At 36.7% G+C, this 22,815-nt stretch overlaps 1 protein-coding gene across 4 annotated transcripts in view; it reads left to right on the top strand.

The window, feature by feature from the left end:
* Positions 1-22,815, top strand: part of RDX (radixin) — a 48,851-nt gene that overhangs the window by 14,140 nt on the left and 11,896 nt on the right. For 3 of the 4 annotated variants that reach the window (XM_086476117.1, XM_086476124.1, XM_086476132.1), the window contains exons 3-12: positions 3,728-3,811; positions 8,808-8,903; positions 11,075-11,349; positions 15,249-15,332; positions 15,795-15,941; positions 17,374-17,470; positions 18,125-18,288; positions 18,945-19,075; positions 21,202-21,362; positions 22,258-22,350. In XM_086476117.1, the coding sequence (XP_086332243.1) occupies positions 3,728-3,811; positions 8,808-8,903; positions 11,075-11,349; positions 15,249-15,332; positions 15,795-15,941; positions 17,374-17,470; positions 18,125-18,288; positions 18,945-19,075; positions 21,202-21,362; positions 22,258-22,350 (1,332 nt within the window). Of the gene's footprint in view, positions 1-3,727; positions 3,812-8,807; positions 8,904-11,074; positions 11,350-15,248; positions 15,333-15,794; positions 15,942-16,213; positions 16,612-17,373; positions 17,471-18,124; positions 18,289-18,944; positions 19,076-21,201; positions 21,363-22,257; positions 22,351-22,815 lie in introns of those variants that run through there. The other variant, XM_086476141.1, reaches the window with a different exon arrangement.

The raw sequence follows: 22,815 nt of genomic DNA, 5'->3' as shown, positions 1-22,815 counted from the left end.
TCAGTATAGTCATCTATCTAAAGTGGGCGCTGAGAAGCTGACTTATATCCTCTGTGTTAAAACTCTGTATAGCTCCATGGATTGGGTGTTGCAAGCATTGGAGTTCTTTGGTTGGTTGTTGGGGGTTTTGTTTTGGTTTGTTCTGTGTACGTTGCGGTGGCCTAAGTCAGTGATTTCTGGTGGTGGATGTAAGAGGGCTGTCTAGGAGTGCTGTACTGTCGGGTGTCAATTGTGTCTGTCATTGCGGAGCTGCCGTTCAGGTGTGATGTTTCCCAATCTGTGGAGGAGGAGGGGAGGATCTCTCACCACATGCACCTTGCCAGAGGATTCACAAAGTCCAAGTTACCCAGTTACTAAGCCTACAATAGTATTTCCCAGGCATAACCACCATGATATTTTAGTACTTAGTATTTGCATAGAGATCTCGGTGTCAGTAATAAGTGATATAAATTGTTAAATTGTGGCACCAAAAAGAATGTTTGTGTACAGCCACTTTTTAACAAAAAAAGGGAAAAAAAAAAAAAAAGGATGTTTGATCAGGCATACTCCTATGAATTGTAGAACCACTTAGAGTTTCTTGATTAGTTTACCAGAGTAGGATCCTTAGAAGGCATTCACTCAAGAGTTCAGTCAATATTACATATGAATATACCAGATGAGACTTGTTGTAGTCTTACCCTGACCCCGTGCACAGCAGAACGGTATTTATCTCATGACAAGCAGCTGAAGTAATTGTCTGAGTCTTGTCTAGTGCTTTGTTATTGTTTCTGAAGTTTGAAGGAAGATGTGTAATCCTGATGAGAGCAAGACTGAAAAGCAGGCATTAAATGGGTGTTGTGGTACGAGTAGCAGTAGCCTTCAACACTTGCTGCAGGAAACCTTCATCCATTTCTCGTCACCACTGCAAGAGTGCCTTCCTGTTTCCCTATTCATGTGGTAAAGTCGGTTCAGAGTATTTGTGTTCAGATTAGTGTCTGTCTTTGTAATTTGTGGTTTAGATAATTTCCCCCTGTCACCAATGTCACATTAGGAGTGTTGCTTCAAAGTAGCTGGATACCCAACAGCAGATTACATGTGTGACAGTCCATTGCTGAATTTACTGGGCCCTCTTTCTCTGCCTGCATTTCCTCAATTCCCTGCCTTATTTATAGTGTGGAAACTTCCCCTGTGACTCTTCTTAATGTAGTTGGTTAGCTTTGTTTTACAGACAATGCAACTAACACTAGAGGGTTGACTTTGTTGGGAATGTGCTGTGTGATCGATGTTTGGATTAGATGAATAAGCCACCTGGGCTCAGTCGTAGGTTTTGCTAAAAGTAACCTTACTTTTCCATGCCCAGAAATAACTGAAGCTGTGAAACAAGGTTGTAAAAGCTCTGTATTTGTATGCCAAAAATCTAAGCCCAAATGCCTTGAGAAGGAAAATGATCAAATATAGTGTTAACTTTGTAAGTATCTTCTTAAATAATTTGTATAATAAAAGGTAATATTTTAATATTGCTATAATTTAATTTGTGACTTTCTTAGTAGAACTGAAAGTGGAAATAATAATTAGCAGTTGGGTAATCTGTTAATCAGGAATTCAAAGAAAAAGAAAATTGCTGAAGACTTGAGCAGTTACTGGAATGCATGTAAGTGACCAGGAGCTCCTAATGTGTGTTTGTATCCATCGCAGGTGTAGCAGCTGTGTACTCTTGGAGCCTTCAGCTTTTATTTCAGGCAGTAACATCCAGAAGCGAACTGAATCTACAGGCTGTGTTGAGTTTGCCTCTATTACATCTGTTGTTTTTACTGTTTGTGTATTTTAGTTCTTGTGAGGGATATAGACTTTCAGGTACTGATTCTTGCATTTGTAGAAGATGACATTTGTTATAAGGATATTTATGTAAGGAGTTTCAGCTGCAACTCTTAAGAATTCTGCTGCAGTTAGTTGAACTTGCTGCGCTTTGTAGATCTTCTGTGATGGTCCTTGTTTTTGGCAGTGGTGCTGTTACATAACAGAGTGCTTTGACATTTAATAAAGTTATGTTTTAGCCTTCTCCTTTGTCACTTGCCTGCTAGTAGCTGCCCTAAAGCAGGCTTTGCTTTTAAAATTGAAAAACTGCTTTAAAAATTTAACTACTAATTAAGTGGTGACCCTCTGCACTTAAACCAGTGCAACTGCCAGTGAGTTAGACCTACTGTTTAAAATGGGTTGTTCTGTTACAGAATAAGCATTTTTTTCCTCTCAAAATGGGCAAAGTGAGAGAATCTACAGAAAACGCCTCTTTTCCCTCCTTCTGACGCACACTCTCTAATTTTTTTTTTTTCAAATAAGAGTTCACTATCTTCTACTCCAGCCTTCAACTCTTGTTCTTTATCAGTGTTTGCAAAAAAAGTTTGCTACCCTGCTGCTATCTTCCTTATTTGCAGGTCTGTAACCTAGAGGTCCTCGACTCCTGCTGCTCTTGTCTTGTGTATCCAGCTCATGCCAAAGTTGTTTACCTTGACACTAAAGAAGGGAGTGAACAAGCTTAAACTGTTGCACAGGGACAAACTTCTATCCAGTTTTCTTTTTCACACCTTAGATCTGTCTGTGTTTGTTCTTGCAGAGACTTTTACAGACTCTCACTTCTCAAAGTATTCCACCTGGTGGCAAAATTAGGGAAATAGTTAATGGCATAGATCAAATAGTGTAAGAACCTATAATACAAGTCCTCATGTATTCCTGTTCCATATTTTATAGAGAAATCGGAATATATCTCTGTGCCTTAAATAAGTTTAATGTTTCTGGGTTTTGCATTTATAGCAAAGTAGACTTGAGCTTTAATACTTTATATTCTTACTGACTAAAGATAAATAACAGGTGATACACTGGCAGTAGGAATGAAGGACCATTCTAAGAGTGAGGAGACAGTACTGTGCATTTAGTACTCTGTTCTGTTTCATGAAAGTTCTCACTTCTGTGTGTACCAGTTGAAGAGAAATTGGAGCACTATTGTACTTCCAAGTAAGGCAGGCTTCCAGATACCTCCTGAATATTTGACTGCTTGTTTTAGAACAAATAAAAACAGTGACTGTCAGGAGTCCATCTGGAAAATGGTTGTCTGTTTCAGAAGGAAGAAGTTCATTGAATAGTGGTGACTTATCAGTCTTGTAGTAAGGGAGTTGAATGGGGTCAGTATTAAGGGGAGGTAACTTCTATAGTTCCTCCTTCCATTGATGAAAAATCTGCTATTAGTCTGTCCTGAGGTGTACAAGCTCTAGTCCTATGTACTTTAAGACCACTGAACCTCTTAATTTTAGAAATTGCAGGGCAGGAGGCTGCTTGTCTTTTTATATTGCCACGTATAAATACCGCAAAATAATATGTATGTGACTAGGGACTTCTGCACATGTTTGGGAAGCCCGTGAAAGATAGTGCCCAGTAGCTGAATGTCTTGGTGTTCTTTGAATGTTCAGTAGTCATGTCGGCTCTCCTATTATATTGATTTTGAACTTTGTTCCCTGGTTTGATCTTCAAACCTAGTGTTAAATGCTATCCTGAATATGCTTTTATACTAAATAAAAGATGGGATTTATTGCAGATTCAGACTTTCCATTTTTGTACCTGCTATGTTCTTTGTGTATGCACGACCATTAAAATGGTTGAATTTACTTACCATATATTGTTTCTTACAGGCTAACTACAGTGTGTAGAAGCATTACACTGTTACAGTATGACTTAAATATTTCTTTATTTTCTGCAGATCAATGTCAGAGTAACCACAATGGATGCAGAGTTGGAGTTTGCCATCCAGCCCAATACAACAGGCAAGCAGCTCTTTGATCAGGTAACTTAGATGTGTCTCTGTGTATGTATGTGTACAAACACATAACACTATTGTGGGTATTAATGCATAGTTTGGGAAAGCGGAAGTGTTCTCATGTATAGATTATATTTTTCCTTACATTATCTAAGCTATGCTCGCAGTTAGTTTGAACTTCCTCATTACTTATCATGGAATGTATTAAATTCAAACACAACTCTGTAAATAGGTCAACAGTGAAGCTTCATTTGAATAATGTGTACAGATCTACTTTGAAATTAATGGTATTTTTAATGTCTACTCACAGTATAGTTGCTACTGCAATATAATTGTTAGAATTGCGTGTATGAGAAATGCCTTCCCTGTTTAATAACGAATGTAATGATAAAAGTTCATTAAGGAAAGCTAACATTTTGTTGTTGTTGTTTTGGCGAATGGAAGCTACGCATATTTTTTTTTCACTTCCCGAGTATTAGAAAAGTAATGCCCTATGATCCAGTTTGAAATTTAAGTTTAAACAAACAAGAAAAAAAAAAGACTAAATGGAAAAGTGAAAATGATGGCTTTCGTGTGCTTATGGGTGGTAGACCCACCAGAACTACACATTCTCACTTGGTAGAGTTTCTGTTGTATGCCAGTTAAATGGGCTAAATGAACGATTTCTTAAAAAGGGTGGTTCTTGCATTCATTTCATGTGACGTTAACTGTCAGAATCTTGAAACAATTTTTTGGTCTAGGTTGTAGAGTGTTCTAGAAAATGTTAAGAATAGAAGCTTGTCGATGTTTTTCCTTGAGAAACCAATAAATACATTACGTTATCTAGATCCAAGATATATGCATTTAGTTAAAAATATAGAAATATTCGAAATTACTCTTACAAACACTTTAGCTGTATCAACAATTATGCCTAACAGAACTGTTGTTTCTGTCTACTCCACTATAGATGCTTAAAGTATGTAATAATGGGTATTAAGAAAAAGTAACACATTGAGGACTCTTAAACTTTTAATTGTCGTTTTAGAGTTGATTAAATGTTTTACTATGTAAGTTGAAAGGAGGAGAAAGTTTGTTGTTTTGTAAAACTGAGCTTTTTCTTTTAGATGAATGAAATTTCGTTTGCAATTTTTATTTGGAATGATTGTCTGACTCTTGACACCTCTACTCCCTGCCCCTTTCCCCTTTCTCTAATGTCAGTAGCAGTATATCTTCAGCCTCTACATAGGAATAGACTTCATGACTCTGACAAAGACTTCTTGAAGAAAGGGGCTGTCCTGCTTTTTATCTAACCAACATCACCATCAAATAAAAAGTACGGTATTCTATGGCACAGAATCCTCAAGCTGTTACTTGTCTTTTGCCAACCTTTGCTATCTTCTGCCATGCAGTACTGGGTGGAGTGACATTCTGCTGTGTAATGTCTTGTGCCCGGGTAATCAGCTTCATCCAAATTGGGGCATTCACAATCAGGGAACAAAGATACAGCGCTGAATTCTTTTTCATGCTCCCTTCAGCTTTGTTCCTCAATTCACTGTGTGGTATTTGATATCTCTCCAACTCTTGTAAAATAAAACTCTGGAAGTTTAAGTTGAGAAATTGTTAGGTCTAGCAAAATCAACCAGCATAGTTGTGTGTGAGGAGAGAAGCATTTTCAGCCTGATCTTAAATTTATATACGAGTTTCACAGAGTAACATAAAGAGCTGAACTATATTGCAAAACCAGCATGAAATTTTCAAAGTTATGCTGTTTCTCTATAGAAAGAGAATTGAATAGCACTGTTATTGAGAGGACTGGTCTTCAAGGTTTATGCAGAATTGATGGACTTGACAGTAGTCTTATTGATTATTGCTTGCAGAAAATAACCTCTCCTTGAGTTTAGATGTTGTCATGTGCTCTTCTGCATTTTTGGTGAACAGCTTGTCTTTTTTTTTTTTTTCCAGTCAATGGTTCTTTTAAGCTTTTAATTGGTGTTTGCTGGAGTTGTTAATTTGTTTCCCGTTCCATGTGTGTATTTTCATCATCTTCATCTGCTAGCAGACAAGTATTCAGCATTTGATGCCTGTGGCTTTCTCTTTTCTGTTCCATTGTGAGACTCAGTGAAGTTCTTATTTATTGCACAACCCCTTTTTTTTTTTAAATTATTCCTATTTCAGAAGGTGTCCTAACATATTTATTGTTAGTCCTTCTATCTATTCCATCAGTGGTCAGAATAGGCAAGAGGGGATCTCTCAACCAATTTAGCACCTATAACTTTCCCAGGAGATGAAGAACCCTGTGATGGGTATGTTTTCACACTGGTGGTGATGGTTTGGGTTGTTTTGCTTTGTTGTTTTCAGTAGGGTGTTAGCACTGAGCATCAGTATCTCTGGTTTACTGTAGCTGCCATTCAGAAAGAATGGGAGGGTTGTCTCCTTTATTTCAAGTTATACCCTACTGTCCTTTCCTGCTATCTCAGAAGCCTCCCTTGTGATATTTTGGAAGCTGACTCAATGAAATCCTTGCTCGGTTGTCTTTATATGTATGGTTTGACTTGCCAAAGCATGTCTATTGCTCTGGTTGCTTCTCTTCTCCCAGAAGTTTTTATTGCCTGTTAGTAGTCAAGTTGTAGGATGTGGTGGTGGATAAATCTGGTTTACAGATGTCATGAAGACTTGCCTGAAGCCACTAAATGAATCTTTTGAGCCAGAATGAAATTCCTAAGTTTCTCATTCCCTACTTACTTGTCATATCACGCTACTGAAGTGCATAAGTGCTTACATTATCTTGGTACAAAGTTTCAGGAAACACTTTTTTCTTTGAGCTGAGAGGTAGTGATAGACGATGCTCTTTCCTTATTTGTGGAGTCTGAAATAAAGCACTCTAATGTGTAAGCTGGTTTTAGTGTTGATTTACAAGCACGTGTAACTGCATTGCAGTAGACAAGTTGTCTGTATATAAATAATGTGCAATGTGCACCTCAGTTACGGGGCCATAGTTAACAGGTGAGAGCAAAATGTTTTGATGTGAGCATAAGCACTTGTCTCCTTATGCCTTATGGGCAGAGCTGTTGAGCATCTGCAGTTCCTACTGACTTCTTTTGCAGCTCCGAGAGCTGATTAGGTACAAAGACTCGACTCGTTCAGCTGCAAAGTAAAGAGCATTCTCAGCCATCCAATAAGGCCATAAGTAGTTTGATCAGCATCATATAGGAGATCTGTGCCAAAAGAAGCAGCAGGTCTGAAATTTCTGTGTTGGACACCAAATGTAAAGTTACTCAGGACTATACTAGTAACATGAACTTGTTCTTATCATTTCTTGTGTTCTAAAGTAGATGATGTAGGAATTCTAGAGAAAGTAACCGTGCTCACTAAAGGAATCGGGTTGGATCCATGAACACTGTCCATTCTGTGCTCTGGAGCTTGAAGGTGAAGGGGTAGAGGAGGAAAAAAGGTGCACATTTGAAGGATTGTTAAATAATAATACAAATAGGCAAGGCCTCAGAAGTAAGTTTGCACAGCTATCTTGTGACATTTTCTAATTTTCAAAATCTTAATTTTGCAACCCGATAGTACTACTTTAAAATGGAGGAGGATCTATGTGTAAAATTCTGTTTACTTCACATGAATCTGAATGCTTCCATAAAACAGCCTTCAGTAGACCAGCTTGCCAGCATGGTCCAACCAGAGAACATACGTAAGTACTGCCATACTGGCTCTTTTGGAGACAGAGTTATTTAATAATCTTTGCTGGACCTTTCTGATTAATTGCTTTTTGAATCCACGTGTACTTCTACTATGCAAAAGACTTGTAAGATAGTTCCACAGTTTCATTATACTGTGTAAAAGTCCTTCTTTTTGTTTGCTTTGAACCTGCTATCTAATGATTTCTGTTGATTCTCTTTTTTTTACATTTACAAATTTTACATTATGAGAAATAATGAATAATTGTTCTCTATTTTCCTTCTACGTGCCATGCAGTTTTTAGACACCTGTATCATATTTTTCCTTTCCTCATTTCTCTGTCAGTAGCCTTTGTTCTCGTCTTAGCTATGCAGAAAATGTTCCATATCACTGATCATTCTTTTTAATGTTTCCAAAACATTTCCAGTGCTGCAGCATCCTTTTTTTAAGTTGATGTACCAGTCCATATGTAGCATTAGGGATTTGGGAATACCATAGATGTGTATAGTAATAACAGCTTTGTTACTTTTTTCCTTTACAACAAGAACTTTACATATCGCTGTCCTTTACATATTTTGTTTTTATTAAATATCATTTTTTATTGAGTTTCATCTTCCTTTTTACTGTTCATTCACAGATCTTTATGGAAGGTTCTCTACTGCAGATTTTGTCACATCAGTTTCATCCTTTGTTTTGCAGATCACATATGAAGTCCCTAGTGGTTACACTACAAGTCTGTTGTGAAAAGTTTGTTTATTTTTCCTTTCTTTTTAACTAGTATATCCATAAAAAGACCCTTCCTCTCTTTAAGGGCAATTTTGTTTCTTTAGTAGTCTTTGGTGATAGACTTGATGAGAAACTTCACAGGAAATCAATGTATGGTTTATCAGCTAGATCATCCTTTTCCTTTTTATCATTAACTCTTAAAAGAACTCAGGAATGTTTGAAGGAAGTGATTCATTCTCATTACTTCATGCTTGTCCACAAGTATTATTCTTTATTATAGTTTCACCAGTTGTCTTCTGCTGGACTGACTTGTCTGTAGATCTGCAGATCACTTCCCTGATGTGCTTTCAAATGCCAGGGTCCTGTTTGCCTCCTTGTATTCCTCAGGCACTGAGTTTGATGCATGCAGTAAGCTGCCCACTCCAGCTGGTAGTTTGGTAACATGGTGTTTGAGTTTATTTAGGACTCTGAGGTGAATGCTTCCCTGAACCTGATGCTTTGCTACTGTTTTAATTGTTTTTGTTCTTCTAAAACTTGATTACATTTCAGTTTGAGATGGTTTCTGTAGCTTAATTACCAAAAAAAAAAAAAATCCTGTTGTAGTGATTACTGATGATTATGGACCATTTATCTTTAGGTGGTGAAAACTGTTGGTCTTCGTGAAGTCTGGTTTTTTGGGCTACAGTATGTGGACAGCAAAGGCTACTCAACTTGGCTGAAGCTAAATAAAAAGGTAACAAGTCCCTAATATTTAGGCAAGTGTACTGAAATACACTTACACAAAGCTTGCTTCTGTAATGTTGTAGGTGAGATATAGCTGGCTTCAAATTTAGTTGAAAAGTTGCTTTTAATTTGCTTTAAATGACAAAATACAGTGTGAGTTTGGTTATAAAAGAATATGCAAAGCTTCATCAACATTTAATTTGAGAAGGAGATGCCTTTTCCTGCATTTCCAGTACCATAGTGATGCATGCATTAGGAGAACTTAAATTCATATGATTGTCCTGTCTTCATGTAGCAGAATATAATAGAATAAATGTTTTCTATTTGGAGGTGTGTGTGGGAAGTTCTTCAGCTTCAAGAATTTACATGTACACAGCTATAGATCTTTAAACAAGGCACCGATAACAGGTTCCTAAATTTCTGTTTAGGTATCTAATAAGTGCATTGTAGGATAAGTTTGATTTGTTTCTCCCCCTCAACACTGAGCACCTTGTATCTCCCAGCTATTGTGAACCAGATCGTTTTACTTTAGATTATATTTATGAATTTGAACGGTCACTTTTTATTTTAATGTTGGCTGACAGGTTATTAATGGCACTGTTTAGAATAGAGATTTTTTTTTTTTGAGTTCAACTTAGACTAAGAATACCTTTTTTATCTTCGATATTAGGAGGTAAATTGAGATGTTTTTTAGGAGCAAGTCCCACTGTCTGCATTCATATGATCTTTCATTCTTCTCTGTGTTAAATCCATCAAGTTAAACCTGCAAACCACCAAAGGTGTCTCCTAGAATTTCATGTGTCTTACTTCATATTCAATAAGTGTTGTAGAGCTACAAATATTGAGTTAGCCCTAATGACTTGCCTCCAGTGGTTAGAGACTACAGGATTTGGCACATCATTTGCGAAAAATACAGAAGACATTGCTTTATGAAAGTTAAGTTGCTGGTGCAGTTCAGGAGCAGCGAGCGTGCTAATTTTTTTAACTTTGACCAAGGCACTTATCTGTCTTTTTTTTTTTTAAGCTTGTTACATTTAATTCTTAAATGCATCATCATAAACTGGCTCTAACTTGTAAGTTACTATTTAAATATTTGTGGTAAATATAGATAAGATCTGATAAATTGCAAAACAGACGTGCAAGAGAGGTTTTATTATGGCAAGAGAACAACTAATTATTCACTGGTGAGATCATCAGAAGCGAATGGACAATAATGAAAAGCAAGCAAAACTTAAAATTGGCATCTGAAATGTTGAATATAGTACTTACGCTGCCTTACATACATCATTAGATGTTTGCGTTATATTTACAGTTTTTGATGCTTTCTACAAGTCAAGCAAACAGATGCATCATTTCATGTGTAGTGAAGAAGTTCGAGAGGGACTACTAGAGCACATGAAATTAAATGTGTAATAAAGTGCTTGAGGAGTAGGGATGTATGAGATTTGTTTTATTATGAATGTACCTTTTAAAAGTCACTGTATTATTTGATGTTAAAATTAGTGTAATTTTAAATGTTTTTGCTTTAGTCATAATCAGTGCTGAAAGCTAAGCCTAAATGAAATGGAAAATTCTACGTAAGAATGTGTTCTTGTTGAAACTTGAAGTAGACACTTACTTAAAACTCAAGATGGCCACAACTGATCTCTTCACAGAAATTATTATAAGGCTTATCCATTCTAGAGAAATAATGTGATTAATGGAATTACATTTTTTTGCCCAGGAACAAAGCACACGTATGTAGTTCAATACTTCAAAGACTTTTAAAAGAATCCAACTTACATTTACATTGAAGAGATGTGCTGCAGTTCTTGCTAAAGAAACCTTGTTAGACCCTAATGTGTTACTTCTGGCAATTCATCCTTGGATATAGGGTTTTTTTTTAGTATGTAATACAACTTTTTTTTTTCCAGGTATTCGTTATGCTAAGTACAAATTTACAGAAGCCTACAGAAACCATCTTAAACAGCATTTGAGTAGTATTTCAAAATGGTCTGATTTTTCCAAATTGGTGTACTTGATTCAGCACCAAGTGAACCTACAGCGAGTTCCACAGTGGGTTTCTTAGGAAGCACTGAATTTCAGTGTAGAGGAGCTACTGAGTTCATTACTACTGAGTTAATTATATTTAATATACCATTTAGTGTTCTTTTTATGTTTTTCTTTATTCCTCTTCCTCAGGTAACACAGCAAGATGTAAGAAAAGAAAATCCTTTGCAGTTTAAGTTCAGGGCCAAGTTTTTTCCAGAGGATGTATCTGAAGAATTAATTCAGGAAATAACTCAGAGACTTTTCTTCCTGCAAGTCAAAGAAGCAATCTTAAATGATGAAATATATTGCCCACCAGAAACTGCAGTTCTTCTGGCTTCTTATGCTGTCCAGTCCAAGTATGGAGATTACAGTAAGGAGATACATAAACTAGGCTACCTAGCCAATGACAGGCTTCTCCCTCAGCGGTGAGTGAGACTGTTTTTGCGTCGTCTGCTGCATATTGATTACAGCACATCTTTTTATAATTAAAATATCAAATGATAATGTGCATTTAATGGTAGCTTTCTTAAAAATGCATGTTTTGCCAGTAAAATTTCAAGATCCTAATTTAGACTCTAAATAACAAAGAAGCGTCACAACCATGGGTTTCCTGACACCTGTTTCCTATCCCATCCACAACCATGTGCACAGATTTAGTTGAAATTTCCAAAGTACTTGAAAATGCTATAATGTTCCTGGAGGTTTGCTTCTGTGAAATTAAAATCAAGATTCACTTGATACTCCTTTTCTTCAGTTCGTGATGTTTTTGTACAGTCAAATGATGATAATTTCCTGAAAATAATTACAAAGTATATCAGAAATAAAATATATTGCAGAAAAATGATAGCCTGGACAGAAAATTTAGAAACTAAATTGTTGTCCTTCCTGTTGAGTATAAACTTTTTTGTATCAGTCACTCATCTAATTGATTAGGAAAAGCACCAAGATTACAGTTGTTTCTTTACACAACTGAAACCATGCTCCTGGCATGTTTGAGCAGCAAGAGAAGCATCGCAACACAAATGTAGAAAGTCAGTCAATTATGTTAGTGTAGATGAATCTGTAGTGATGCATTGTCAGCAAATGTATGCTTACTAAATATGTAACGTTAATGCACCCTCAAAGAAATGAGAGCCATGGAATAATTTGAGGTTTCTTTAAAAGTTATATGCTTTGTTTCTTTGGTTTGAAAACTAAAAGTGGAAACTCACTGTTAGTGTAACTAAGCTTGAGAATTTTCTAGTAAGCAAAACAGCATTTCAAAGGACTGTGGTGAAGTATTGAAAAATATTGCTCAAAATGTTTCAGATTTTTAAAAATCTTGGCTAAGAGTTTGTTTTTGGCTGTTTACTTCCCTCTTGTGACAGTGAAGTCTACACCTTTTTTCTAGAAGAATACCCTTTGTTTCCTAAGGCAGGGAGATATAGAACCAGTAAAACTGTCATTACTGGATATGTTAGTTCACAAATCCTGTTTTCTTGCTCAGTTATGATGACAGCCTGTGAACGCTGGAGTGCTTGTGTACGACACAAGTTCAAATAGTTAAGATGCTCCTTTTTAGTTCAGATGATTTCCCAGCATATGCTTTCAACCAGTTGTGTGCCAGTCTACACTGAGTGAGCATATAGCTTTTGTTTTCATTCTAACACAGTTATTCCTGTTTTGCCTCCTGTCACCATGGTTTTGCCAGAAAATTAACCAAGTACATTGTAAAAATACTTCGGAACAGTATGCAATATAATGACAAAAATACTTAGTAGTTTCCAAAAGTAGACTAGCTGTACTCAAAAAGGTGAGAAAAGATTTGAAGTTCCTGTTAATTGTAGTCTTAATGTTCACCTGCCATAACTACTGCATATTTCTTGGCTCAAAACCATGAGCTGGATAGCAACCAGGCATCAAGTCCTTGCTGAGTTGTTCTGTTGCAATAGTTCTTGCATATCTGCTGGTGATGTTTCATCAGTAGCATGTGAAGGGAGAATGGAGGGGACCAGATGACGAGATGAGCATCACCAAAGACATTGCCAGCTATGAAGATATCATAGAAACACAGAATCATTTGAGGTTGGAAGGGGCCTCTGAAGATCATCTAGTCCAGTCCCTCTGCTTGTAGAGAGGTAGTAGGTGCCCTGAGCCAGTCAGTATTTGAGGCATTTGGACAACGCCCCTAACAACATGCTTTAACTTTTGGTCAGACCTGAAGTAGTCAGGCAGTTGGACTAGATGGTCATTGAAGATCCCTTCCGACTAAAATACTCTGTTCTAATTAGAGCAGGTTGCTCAGGGCCTTTTCCAGTTGGGTTTTGAACATTTCCAAAGACGGACACTCTACAACCTCTCTGGGCAACCTGTTTTAGTGTTTGACCACCTTCGCAGTAAAGAAATAAAATAAAAAATTCTGTTCAAGTGTATTTCACTTGTGCTCATTGCCTCATGGTTTTTCAACTCAATTCAACAAGAGGATAGTGCAAAGCATTTCTGTGGAAGTAGAAATTTAACTTAATTTGGAAAGTCCAAGAAAGCAGAAGTCACCATGAGTGTGACCAGGCACTGGCATAGGTTGCCTGGAGAGCTTGTGGAGTCGTCTTCCTTAAAGATACTCAAAAGCTGTCCAGACCTGGGCAACTGGCTGTAGGTGACCCTGCTTGAGCAGAGAGTGGTGGACGAGTTGACCTCCACAGGGCACTTCCAACCTCAGCCATTCTGTGAAGAAGAGCTTGGCAGCAGGGCTTTTATTTTCAGATGGGCACTTGTGTGACATAATCCTGGGATAGTGTATTTTGCAATATCCTGTTTTGTCCTTTTGGTTTTTTTTTGATTGTTAGCTTTATGTTATACTGCTATGAAAGCTTTTGAACATTTTGTGAATACCTGCTGAAAGATTAGAAGGAAAAATGGTGGAAAGCAGCTCACAGTGTAAATGTCACAATGTAAAAATCAGGCCTGATTTAATTACAGAACTTCTTTAATAAATTAACATTGTCCTAGAAGACTTGAAATAAAACTTTTTATGTAATAGGAACTGGTGAATGATTGCCAGGATGCTTTAGATTATTGCAGCCAAAGCAGGCAGTTCTACTTCGTGCGTTCTGTAACAGACTTCTGTAAGTATTATATTTAGGGCTTATATATATGTTCAAGGCTAAAGATGAAAAAACAAACAAACAAAAAGGATGTCTTGTTATTGCATGTTCTTGTATCATTTAGCTGTGAACACATCAGCTTTGTGCAGGTGCAGAAATCAAAATCTGCCTCAGTTTTGAGGAGGAAAGACTGTTCATAGGGGTGTACACTGAGCAAATCAAAATGTGATATGGCCACTGCTGAAAAGTGCACTTCACTAGATATGGGGCAGAGTAGCAAATTGAGTGACAGAAAGATCACAGAATGTTGGGGGTTGGAAGGGAGCTCAAAAGATCATCTAGTCCAACCCCCTGCCAGAGCAGGACCACCTAGAGTAGGTCCTGTAACAGAAGAACGCTGCATTAGTACCTTCTGCATTACTCAGTCTGTTCCTTATTGTACTTTGCAAAAAACGTAGGGAAAAGTAGTAAATCCTTACTTTCCTGAGTAAAGCGAGAGGAAGGCAAACAACTGTCCTGACTTGCTTATGAAGATTATCTTGCAGTCTCTTTTTTTTTTTAATTGTCCTTTAAAATAATCTTTCTAGGAATGCTTGAAATGCTAGGTGCATGAAATAAAAGCATAATAAAGATATCTGTGCATTTGATTTCTTACTGTAGTACTACATTGAAAGTTCTAGTATGTCAAGATAAAATTCCATTGTTGCAGCCTGCTGTAGATAATCCTCAAAGTTTTCTGAAACTGCTTCACTATTAGTTGTATTTATTAAAAAAACGATAAAAACCAAGCACACGCTCCCCCCCAACAAACTAGCCTGCTAACTGGTCTTACTGTTACATTTTCTTTCAAATGACATCAGAATGAAAGCTTGAGTGTATCTGTGCATACCTAGAGATTAATTTGCATCACTGTTGTGTGAGGATTTTATAGGTTTGCATTTTCAGGTATTCCAAACATTACATTTTATAACTTCACTGAAAGTTGAGATATGCCATGGTGTGACTTTTATATATACAAAGAGTATAGAATACCGTGGAAAAAAGTAAGTGATTTCACAGTATTTTAGAAGTGTATGTGTTGAAATACAAAGTTTCTGTGTCTGTTTGGGTTAAAAAGATGAATGGTGTATAGGAAGTCATGTTTAAGTTTATTCAATTATAGCATATGTTATGTTGCATAACCAGACTTATTTTTATAGCTTTAAGAGGTTACATTTAATAGCACCAACTTCTATTCACAGCGTGTTAGAACAGCACAAACTGACAAAAGAACAGTGGGAAGAAAGAATACAGAACTGGCATGAAGAGCACAGGGGAATGTTAAGGTAATTACATAAAAATGTTCCAAGACCTTTAGGGGTTTTTTTATTATTACTCGGGTGTATTTTGGGAGGCGGCATATTTGTCTGGAAACTGCTTGCTTCTGTTCCGACCAGGGTAGGCGGTTATCAAAAACTTCAACAAAAGTTTCAGTGAGGGTTGAGTTTCCAGTTAGGTTATTGACTTACGTATGTGATTTCTGGTAAGGCTGTCAACTGCATTTGTCCACAGTTGCCTGCCTCTGAAATACATTTAGTATTCCCTTAGCTCACAGGGTGAAAAGGCAAAGTGCAATGACTGGACTGTACTTGGGAGTTAGGGTATATCTGAGTCAACATACACATAAAATTTGAAGAGAGATTTAATTCCTAACTAAGTTTTACACTAGTTAGTTATTCTGCAGTTCCCTTATTCTTATAATGTACTTCTGATTTGTCTACACTATGCCATTTTTTTTCTTTCATCAGGGAAGATTCTATGATGGAATACCTTAAGATAGCACAAGACTTGGAAATGTATGGAGTCAACTATTTTGAAATAAAGAATAAAAAAGGAACTGAATTGTGGCTAGGAGTTGATGCTTTGGGTCTGAATATTTATGAGCATGACGATAAGTAAGTGGCTGATACTCATTTTGCAGTTCTGTCCTAGAAGAGCCTATCTGAGATTATACAAAACCCACCTTACTGTGTGTTCAATAACATCTAGCAAAACAGGTTCTCAAAGACCTGCTAATCTATGTAAAAGACAGAAAAAGAGAGATAGATGTTAACTGCTAGAATATTTAAATTTAAAAATGTAAATAGGGATGCAAAAGAAGGGAAAGGAAGAGCAGTTCTGTGGAAACTTAAATTAATGTTGCTTAATATGGAGGTGATAGCTAGACTGTCTTCATAGGATTTCTTTCTGTGCTTTTCGCTCCCTCAAGACTTCCTCTTAAGACAGGATGAAAAGGACATTGAGAAGCTGAGCAACATATTTAATGAGAAACGCTTTGTAAGAGCAGTGACTAGGATTATAGCTGTTAGAGCATGAAAAACCTTGGTATCTAAAAGTGAAAGCTTTTAGACATCAAAGAACATAGATGAAGCTTGTGTCCCGATAGAAATCAAATATTCTGTCCTACTTGAAGAGGGATAAAGCTGAAATGTGCGAAATTGGAAGATTCTGAAACAGAACAACAGACTTATTCTTTTGTTTCTTTCCAAACACTTGTTAGTAGTATCTGATGTCAACAGACCTTTCACAGTACATTGAAGTTAAACTTGATGTGTCAAACACCAGGTAACAGCTGTGAACTGAACTGAGACTTCGTGCTCTTCGATGTGTATAATACTCTGTAACAAAACTCTGTAAGGCTTAATTGCCATTAGATGGCAATATAACTCCTGAAAGGAGGAAATATTCAGACCAGGTTGAGTGATCAACCGATTTTTGGTATTCTTTAACTCCCGATGTTTAAGTATTTGATTGCTAACTATTTTCTAAGGCTTGTAATTAAGATAATATGAATTGAAAAAACTTTCTGTGCTTGTGGAGAAAAATATTTACAGTTTTGCCGTTGGTCCTTAACATTGTCACAGTTTCTGAACTGAATTTGTGTTACTTAAGATGCAAGGGAAATAAACCTAACTTGAACTTTGGAAGTGTAAGATGTGTTCTTACATCTGAGTTAAACTGAAGTACAACATTGCTGAAAGCTAATTTAAGTCTTTGAAATGTCAGACTTTTCTCAAATCGTTATTCTTTTCCCTGAAAATAAAATTATCAATAGCTTATAGAGACTCAGTACATGATTGTGATGTTTAGCATCTGTTTAGTGGTAGTAGAATAAGTCACAAATCAAAATTCCTTCTGTTAGTGTCATATAATTTATTCATTTGATGCAGTAAGGTCAAAAAAAAAAGTCTACTAAAATATGCTTGAACTGTTATGTTTTGTAAGTGTAACTATGTGATAGTCAAAGTGGTACAGAGTTAAGACTTAGTGGAGATAAATAAAATGCATGTCTTTGCTGCTTCTAATGAAGACTTTGTCTCTTTGAAGGCTGACACCCAAGATTGGTTTTCCTTGGAGTGAAATAAGAAACATCTCTTTTAACGACAAAAAATTTGTCATAAAGCCAATTGACAAAAAGGCCCCTGTAAGTAGTGTGTAGAATAGTATGTCTTTTTATATGAAGAGATTTAAGCCTGCAAGGACTTGCTCTGGCGATATGGCATGAGTAAATATTTTGTGCTGTTTATTATTCTTATTGGACAATAGTCAGTAATCAAAAGGTAGCTTTGATTTTTTGCGGTATTGTATGTTTTTCTCTCTTCGTTCTGGTCGATACTCTCAGGATTTTTTTTATTTTTTATTTTTTTAAATCAACTAATATTTTGTGATGTGTTGAAAAGCCACAGTGTAAGATGCTAAATTCTCTGGCCCCCACCTCTGTGGTCTTTTGTATTGTTTGTTTGGTTTGGGTTTTTTTAAACTATAGCAGCACATTTCATGAGACTTCCTAGGTCAAAACTCTTCAGAAACGGACAATAAGTCTCACTTTTTTAGAAGTTTAAATAAATTTTGTGTAAACTACGTAACGTCTACATGGAGGAATCCAGGTGTAATTTTGAATTTATCTTGTAAGTTCTTGAGAGTAACTAGATTTATAGATTATGGTGTTGGATTGCTCAGAGGATGAATATCAAAGTACCGTAAGTTTAAATTTAACAAATGCAAACATGCAGTAATGCTTTGTCTTATCAAAAATGTATTTTTAGATTAATGGAAATGCTGCAATTTGTTTTGCTAGGATTTTGTTTTTTATGCACCCCGTCTGAGAATTAACAAGCGAATTTTGGCACTCTGTATGGGAAATCATGAATTGTACATGAGGAGGAGGAAACCTGATACAATTGAAGTGCAACAGATGAAGGCCCAAGCTAGAGAGGAGAAACATCAGAAACAATTGGAAAGGTAATTAACACACTTCCATGAAACAGAAAAAAATTCTTCTACCCTTTTAAGAAAACTAAGTCATAGAGTATCAGATATCTTAGCATTCTAGAAGAGAGAGCTGTTTTTTTTTCTGTAGTACGTAAGCAGGCTTGTGAATTGGCATGGCTCACCTGTCTTAATAGGAAGCTGTATCTTTTTTGAGCTTTCAGCATCGGTAGCTGTACTGTTGTTTCTCATTGTGTTTTTGTGCAACAGTCTTACTTCTCTGTTGCTTGATCCTTAGGAACTTTTATGCTCTACAGGTGAACCTTTAAAGCCAGTTCAGTGAAGAATGTCGTGGCTTACCTTTTGTATGTTTATAAAATACCGTTGCCATTTCTAGCCTGGATGAAACATCAGCCATGTCTAAAACGCAGGTATAATTGTGGATTTTACCTGTTGAACCACAACCAAGGTTGCTAATCAGTTCTGTTCATAAATTGCTTTTCTGTATGGTATTCTGAAGCAGAAACTTGGTGATTCTTGCGTTGTAAACTGAATTTGAAATGTTTAAAATGATGTGATTCTCTGCTAGCTGAGTAAACTGAAAAAGAGGCTACCAGCATGCTTAGAGTAGAATTTAATCTGTTTGAGGTTTAAAAAACTTGTTACTATTTTTTTTTTTTTTTTTCCAGGGCACAATTAGAAAATGAGAAGAAGAAAAGGGAGATAGCAGAAAAAGAAAAGGAAAGAATAGAGCGTGAAAAGGAAGAACTAATGGAACGCTTAAGACAAATTGAGGAACAAACAATGAAAGCTCAGAAAGGTGAGCTCTTACTGGTCCTGGATTTCTTACATCTGATGACAATGTTTAGTTCAGTTCCACAATTCTCTTGATATGTGTGGGGTTTTTGGGTTTTGAGGGTTTTTTAATTTACTTTACCAATAATAACAAGAATTTAGTAGTGTATTTGATCTAAGATTTATTTTCAGTGTGAGAGTTAAAAGATGGTGTGTGTGCACATGTGTGTATATTTGTAATATAAACCCAATTCCAAATACAGTGAAAGTTTCCATTTTCTTTAATAAGAAGGAAATTAATGCATACACAGTTCAGCTCAGAATTATGAAAAGCTTGAAGTGCTGAAAACCTGGAGTTGGGGGAAACAGAGAATGAGAGAGGAAGATTCAAAGTACTTCCTCTAGGATTTTGTTGAATTTAGCTTTTCATTGGGAAATGCCTTGTTCCTTCATTTTCCTATTCCCTTGTAAGATTTGAGAATTTTGAAACTAAAATCTTGTCAGATTTACTGAATAAACGTAGCCTTACCAATCACTGTTATTTGTGTTTAACCACCCCACAGAGTCCCTGCCTCCACTACTTCCCAGTCCCTCCTCTCTTCTCATTTTCTTTGCTTCAGATTCGGTTCATATTGATAAAGGTTTTGTTTCTCTTTTCTGTTCATAACTGTTGGCTTCAGGCACGATAGAGGGAATCACTGACTAAGTCTGTGCAAATAAATTACATATGTCTGGCACTGTTCTCCAGCTCTACCCCCACGTTTTTCAGTCTTTCAATCAGAACAGGTTGGACACGTCCAGCTGGGTAACACATGAACTGTGCCTTGGAGTTGTTTGAGGGAGAGCTCTCTTTCGCCCAGGACAAAACGGTGTCAGGGTGATTCTAAGGTTTAACAGTGTACATTTTCTTGTAACTTTTGGAAGCAATATAGCCTAATTTCTGATGCAATACGTGATGTTCAAGTGTGGCTGGTCTTTTTAGCCTTCTGTTCACATATGGAAAGCGTTTATGTAAATGGTGTCTGCATTCTGTGGTTGGCTTCGTAGTTAAGTGTTCTCCCTCTTCACAGGAAGATTTTGTTTGAATAGTGTTTTTAAATATTTATGCATTTTATTTACTTAGATAAGTACTGCAGTTGTACAACTCCATGTACTTGTAATGCTGTTCATTTAGTTTTATAACTGAAGCAGTAGGCCTGGGAAACCATCTGAAGAACATTGATTATATGAGTCTTACTTAAAACTACAAGTGCAAGGATTAAGTATGTGTCAGCATACCTAGGGAGATACTTTTTAATAATAAAGTGAATGGTGAAGGGCAAATGGGTCATTCCAGTAACTGAGTAGTTGTTTAGGTTTGTGGTGAAGGAATCTATGGCAGCTATGCCTAGACAAAAACACAGTGGAAAATTTATTGTTAGAAATCATCAAGAAGCTTCAGAAAGACTGTTCTCATAGTCATTTCATTTTTGCACATCAGAGGAGTGTATTTTGCCTGTGCAAATCTCACCTTGCAGTCCTCGTAGATTATTATTTCTTCCTTTTTCATTCAGGCTTCTGCCCTTTAGATTGCAATATTTTGCTAACTAGACAGCTGTTATCCCTCCCTTGATTTAAAATTTTCTTGTTTGCACCTTTTTGTCTCTGTTCTACAGAGAATTTTTCTGACACTTCTAATGGGTCTTAGGTCATTTTGCTGGAAGCACACACCTAAATTGTCTGTGGCAATTAAGGAATCTTTGTCGGGCATTTCAATAGAGTAGAAGTGTTTTGCTTTTTTGCTGTGAGAATATGAATTAATGTCTATAAAATCTCCTCAGTAGTAAGAGTGAAGGTGTATGTGCATGTATATGTACATGTATTTGGGTGTTTAGTGTTATCAGTGGGGTGATAACTTTCTGAAACACTGGGCTGCCAGAACTGTCAGGTGAGATGAAGTATATCCAAAGTATGTCTTGAAGAGGAGGGAAAAAAGTAATCAGACATGGAGCATAGCTTCAGGTAACATGCTCAGCAGCTCTTAGCTTGAGGCAGCCTCCTAAATCTTTGTCAGCTTTCTAGATTATTTTGAGCATGTTAGGCTGTTTTCTGTGCTATGTATGAGGAAGAGCTAGATAGTGATGTCTTGTCTGCAAACTTTCCTTTCGGCAGAGCTAGAGGAACAGACTAGAAGAGCTCTAGAACTGGATCAAGAACGAAAGCGTGCAAAAGAGGAAGCAGAGCGCCTGGAAAAAGAGCGTCGAGCAGCTGAAGAAGCTAAAGCTGCTCTAGCCAAGCAGGCAGCTGATCAAATGAAGAACCAGGAGCAGCTAGTAAGAAGCTTTAACGCTATTATGAAACAAATTGAAAAAGATAGTTGACAATTTAGCATTTATTCTTGGTTTTACGTGTTTTGTCAAATGGACAAGTATGTTGAAACACAGATAAAAGTATGTGAAATACTGTTGTGGGGACTTTTTTAGAACACTAGATTAGATTTGATACTACTTGTAAGACAGAAATAAAACTCTGGAGCTGTAAGAAATTAAATGATGAAGTAGACGTTTCAGGCTGACGACACTCACTACATTCTCTTTCTAATAGTATCAGGCTTATCCAGCTGAGAACAGGAGTAGCTTCCTTCTGCAGTCCACTGGGAAGCCTGTTCTCTGAGGCAGGTCTGTTCCAGAGCTTGGTGGTGGTGGGGAGTTGGTGACACTGTGGTTTGGGGTTTTTTTGTTTGTTTGTTTTTTCCTCTTTAATTCAAGATTTGTGCATAACAACTGAGACAGGCACGAAAATAGTAGAAGAAATTATTTTTTCCAACTCTAAAATGGCTTTTGATCTTCTGTAAATTTAGAACACAATTCTGAAGGCAAGATTTAGCTTAATCGTACTGAGACTATGATCCAGAATCTTATTTGAACCATTAAAGTTATATTAAACTGAAACAGCCCCAAATGCTAACTTGTAACTACAGCTTGCTCTTTCCCAGCAAGCTTTGGAAGTACAGAAGATAATTTTTTTTTTTTCTGGACTTGTTTCCATCAGGCAAGAGTACTAATTCATTCCTTCTGTCATGTATGCTTAAAATTTCTGTTCTTAGGAGAGAAGTGATGGATGGAAGCTAAATCTCTTCAAGTAGGATCACAGCAAAGGCTCTGCTTTCTTCCACTGCAGAGCCAAAATGATAGCAAATTAAAACTTCATTTTGTTTGTTTGTTGCAGGCAGCAGAACTTGCTGAATTTACTGCCAAGATTGCACTTCTAGAGGAGGCCAAGAAAAAGAAAGAGGAGGAAGCCTCAGAATGGCAGCACAAAGTAATGAGCTCATGCTGTGTGAAGTCAGAACTTCAAAGAAACTAAGGGAGATGAGTGCAGAAATCCCACTGGATGTCCATGGGGTGGAATCTGTCTCTTTCCCTTAGGCTTCAGAGAAGCTTTTCTTAGAGGTTTTTGTTCTCCTGTCTACTGAAGTCAGCCTATACTTCTATTTAACTCATTTCTTGATATTGAATAGACATGAAGGGGGGGAGATTCTCATCACAAAGGTATGATCAAAGATTTGAAATGACTTCCTTATGTATGGTGATGAAGTAGATTGGAACTTAGTGTTGGAAAAGAAAACACCTCATGAGGGAGGTGTATAAAATCATGAGTGGTGGTGAAAAGCTGAACCAGAACAATAACAAAGGCACATCAAATGCAACTGGACAATAGTTTAAAGCAAAACAGTATTTCTTCACAAAAGCTGTAATTAGCTGTGGGATATGAATATTAATTGTG

The sequence above is a fragment of the Leptosomus discolor genome, chromosome 1, assembly GCF_034619465.1.
Source record: "Leptosomus discolor isolate bLepDis1 chromosome 1, bLepDis1.hap2, whole genome shotgun sequence".
In the NCBI taxonomy this organism is placed as follows: domain Eukaryota; kingdom Metazoa; phylum Chordata; class Aves; order Leptosomiformes; family Leptosomidae; genus Leptosomus; species Leptosomus discolor.
The sequence above is the reverse complement of the archived record's forward strand: the minus strand, read 5'-3'. Positions and strand labels throughout refer to the sequence as shown.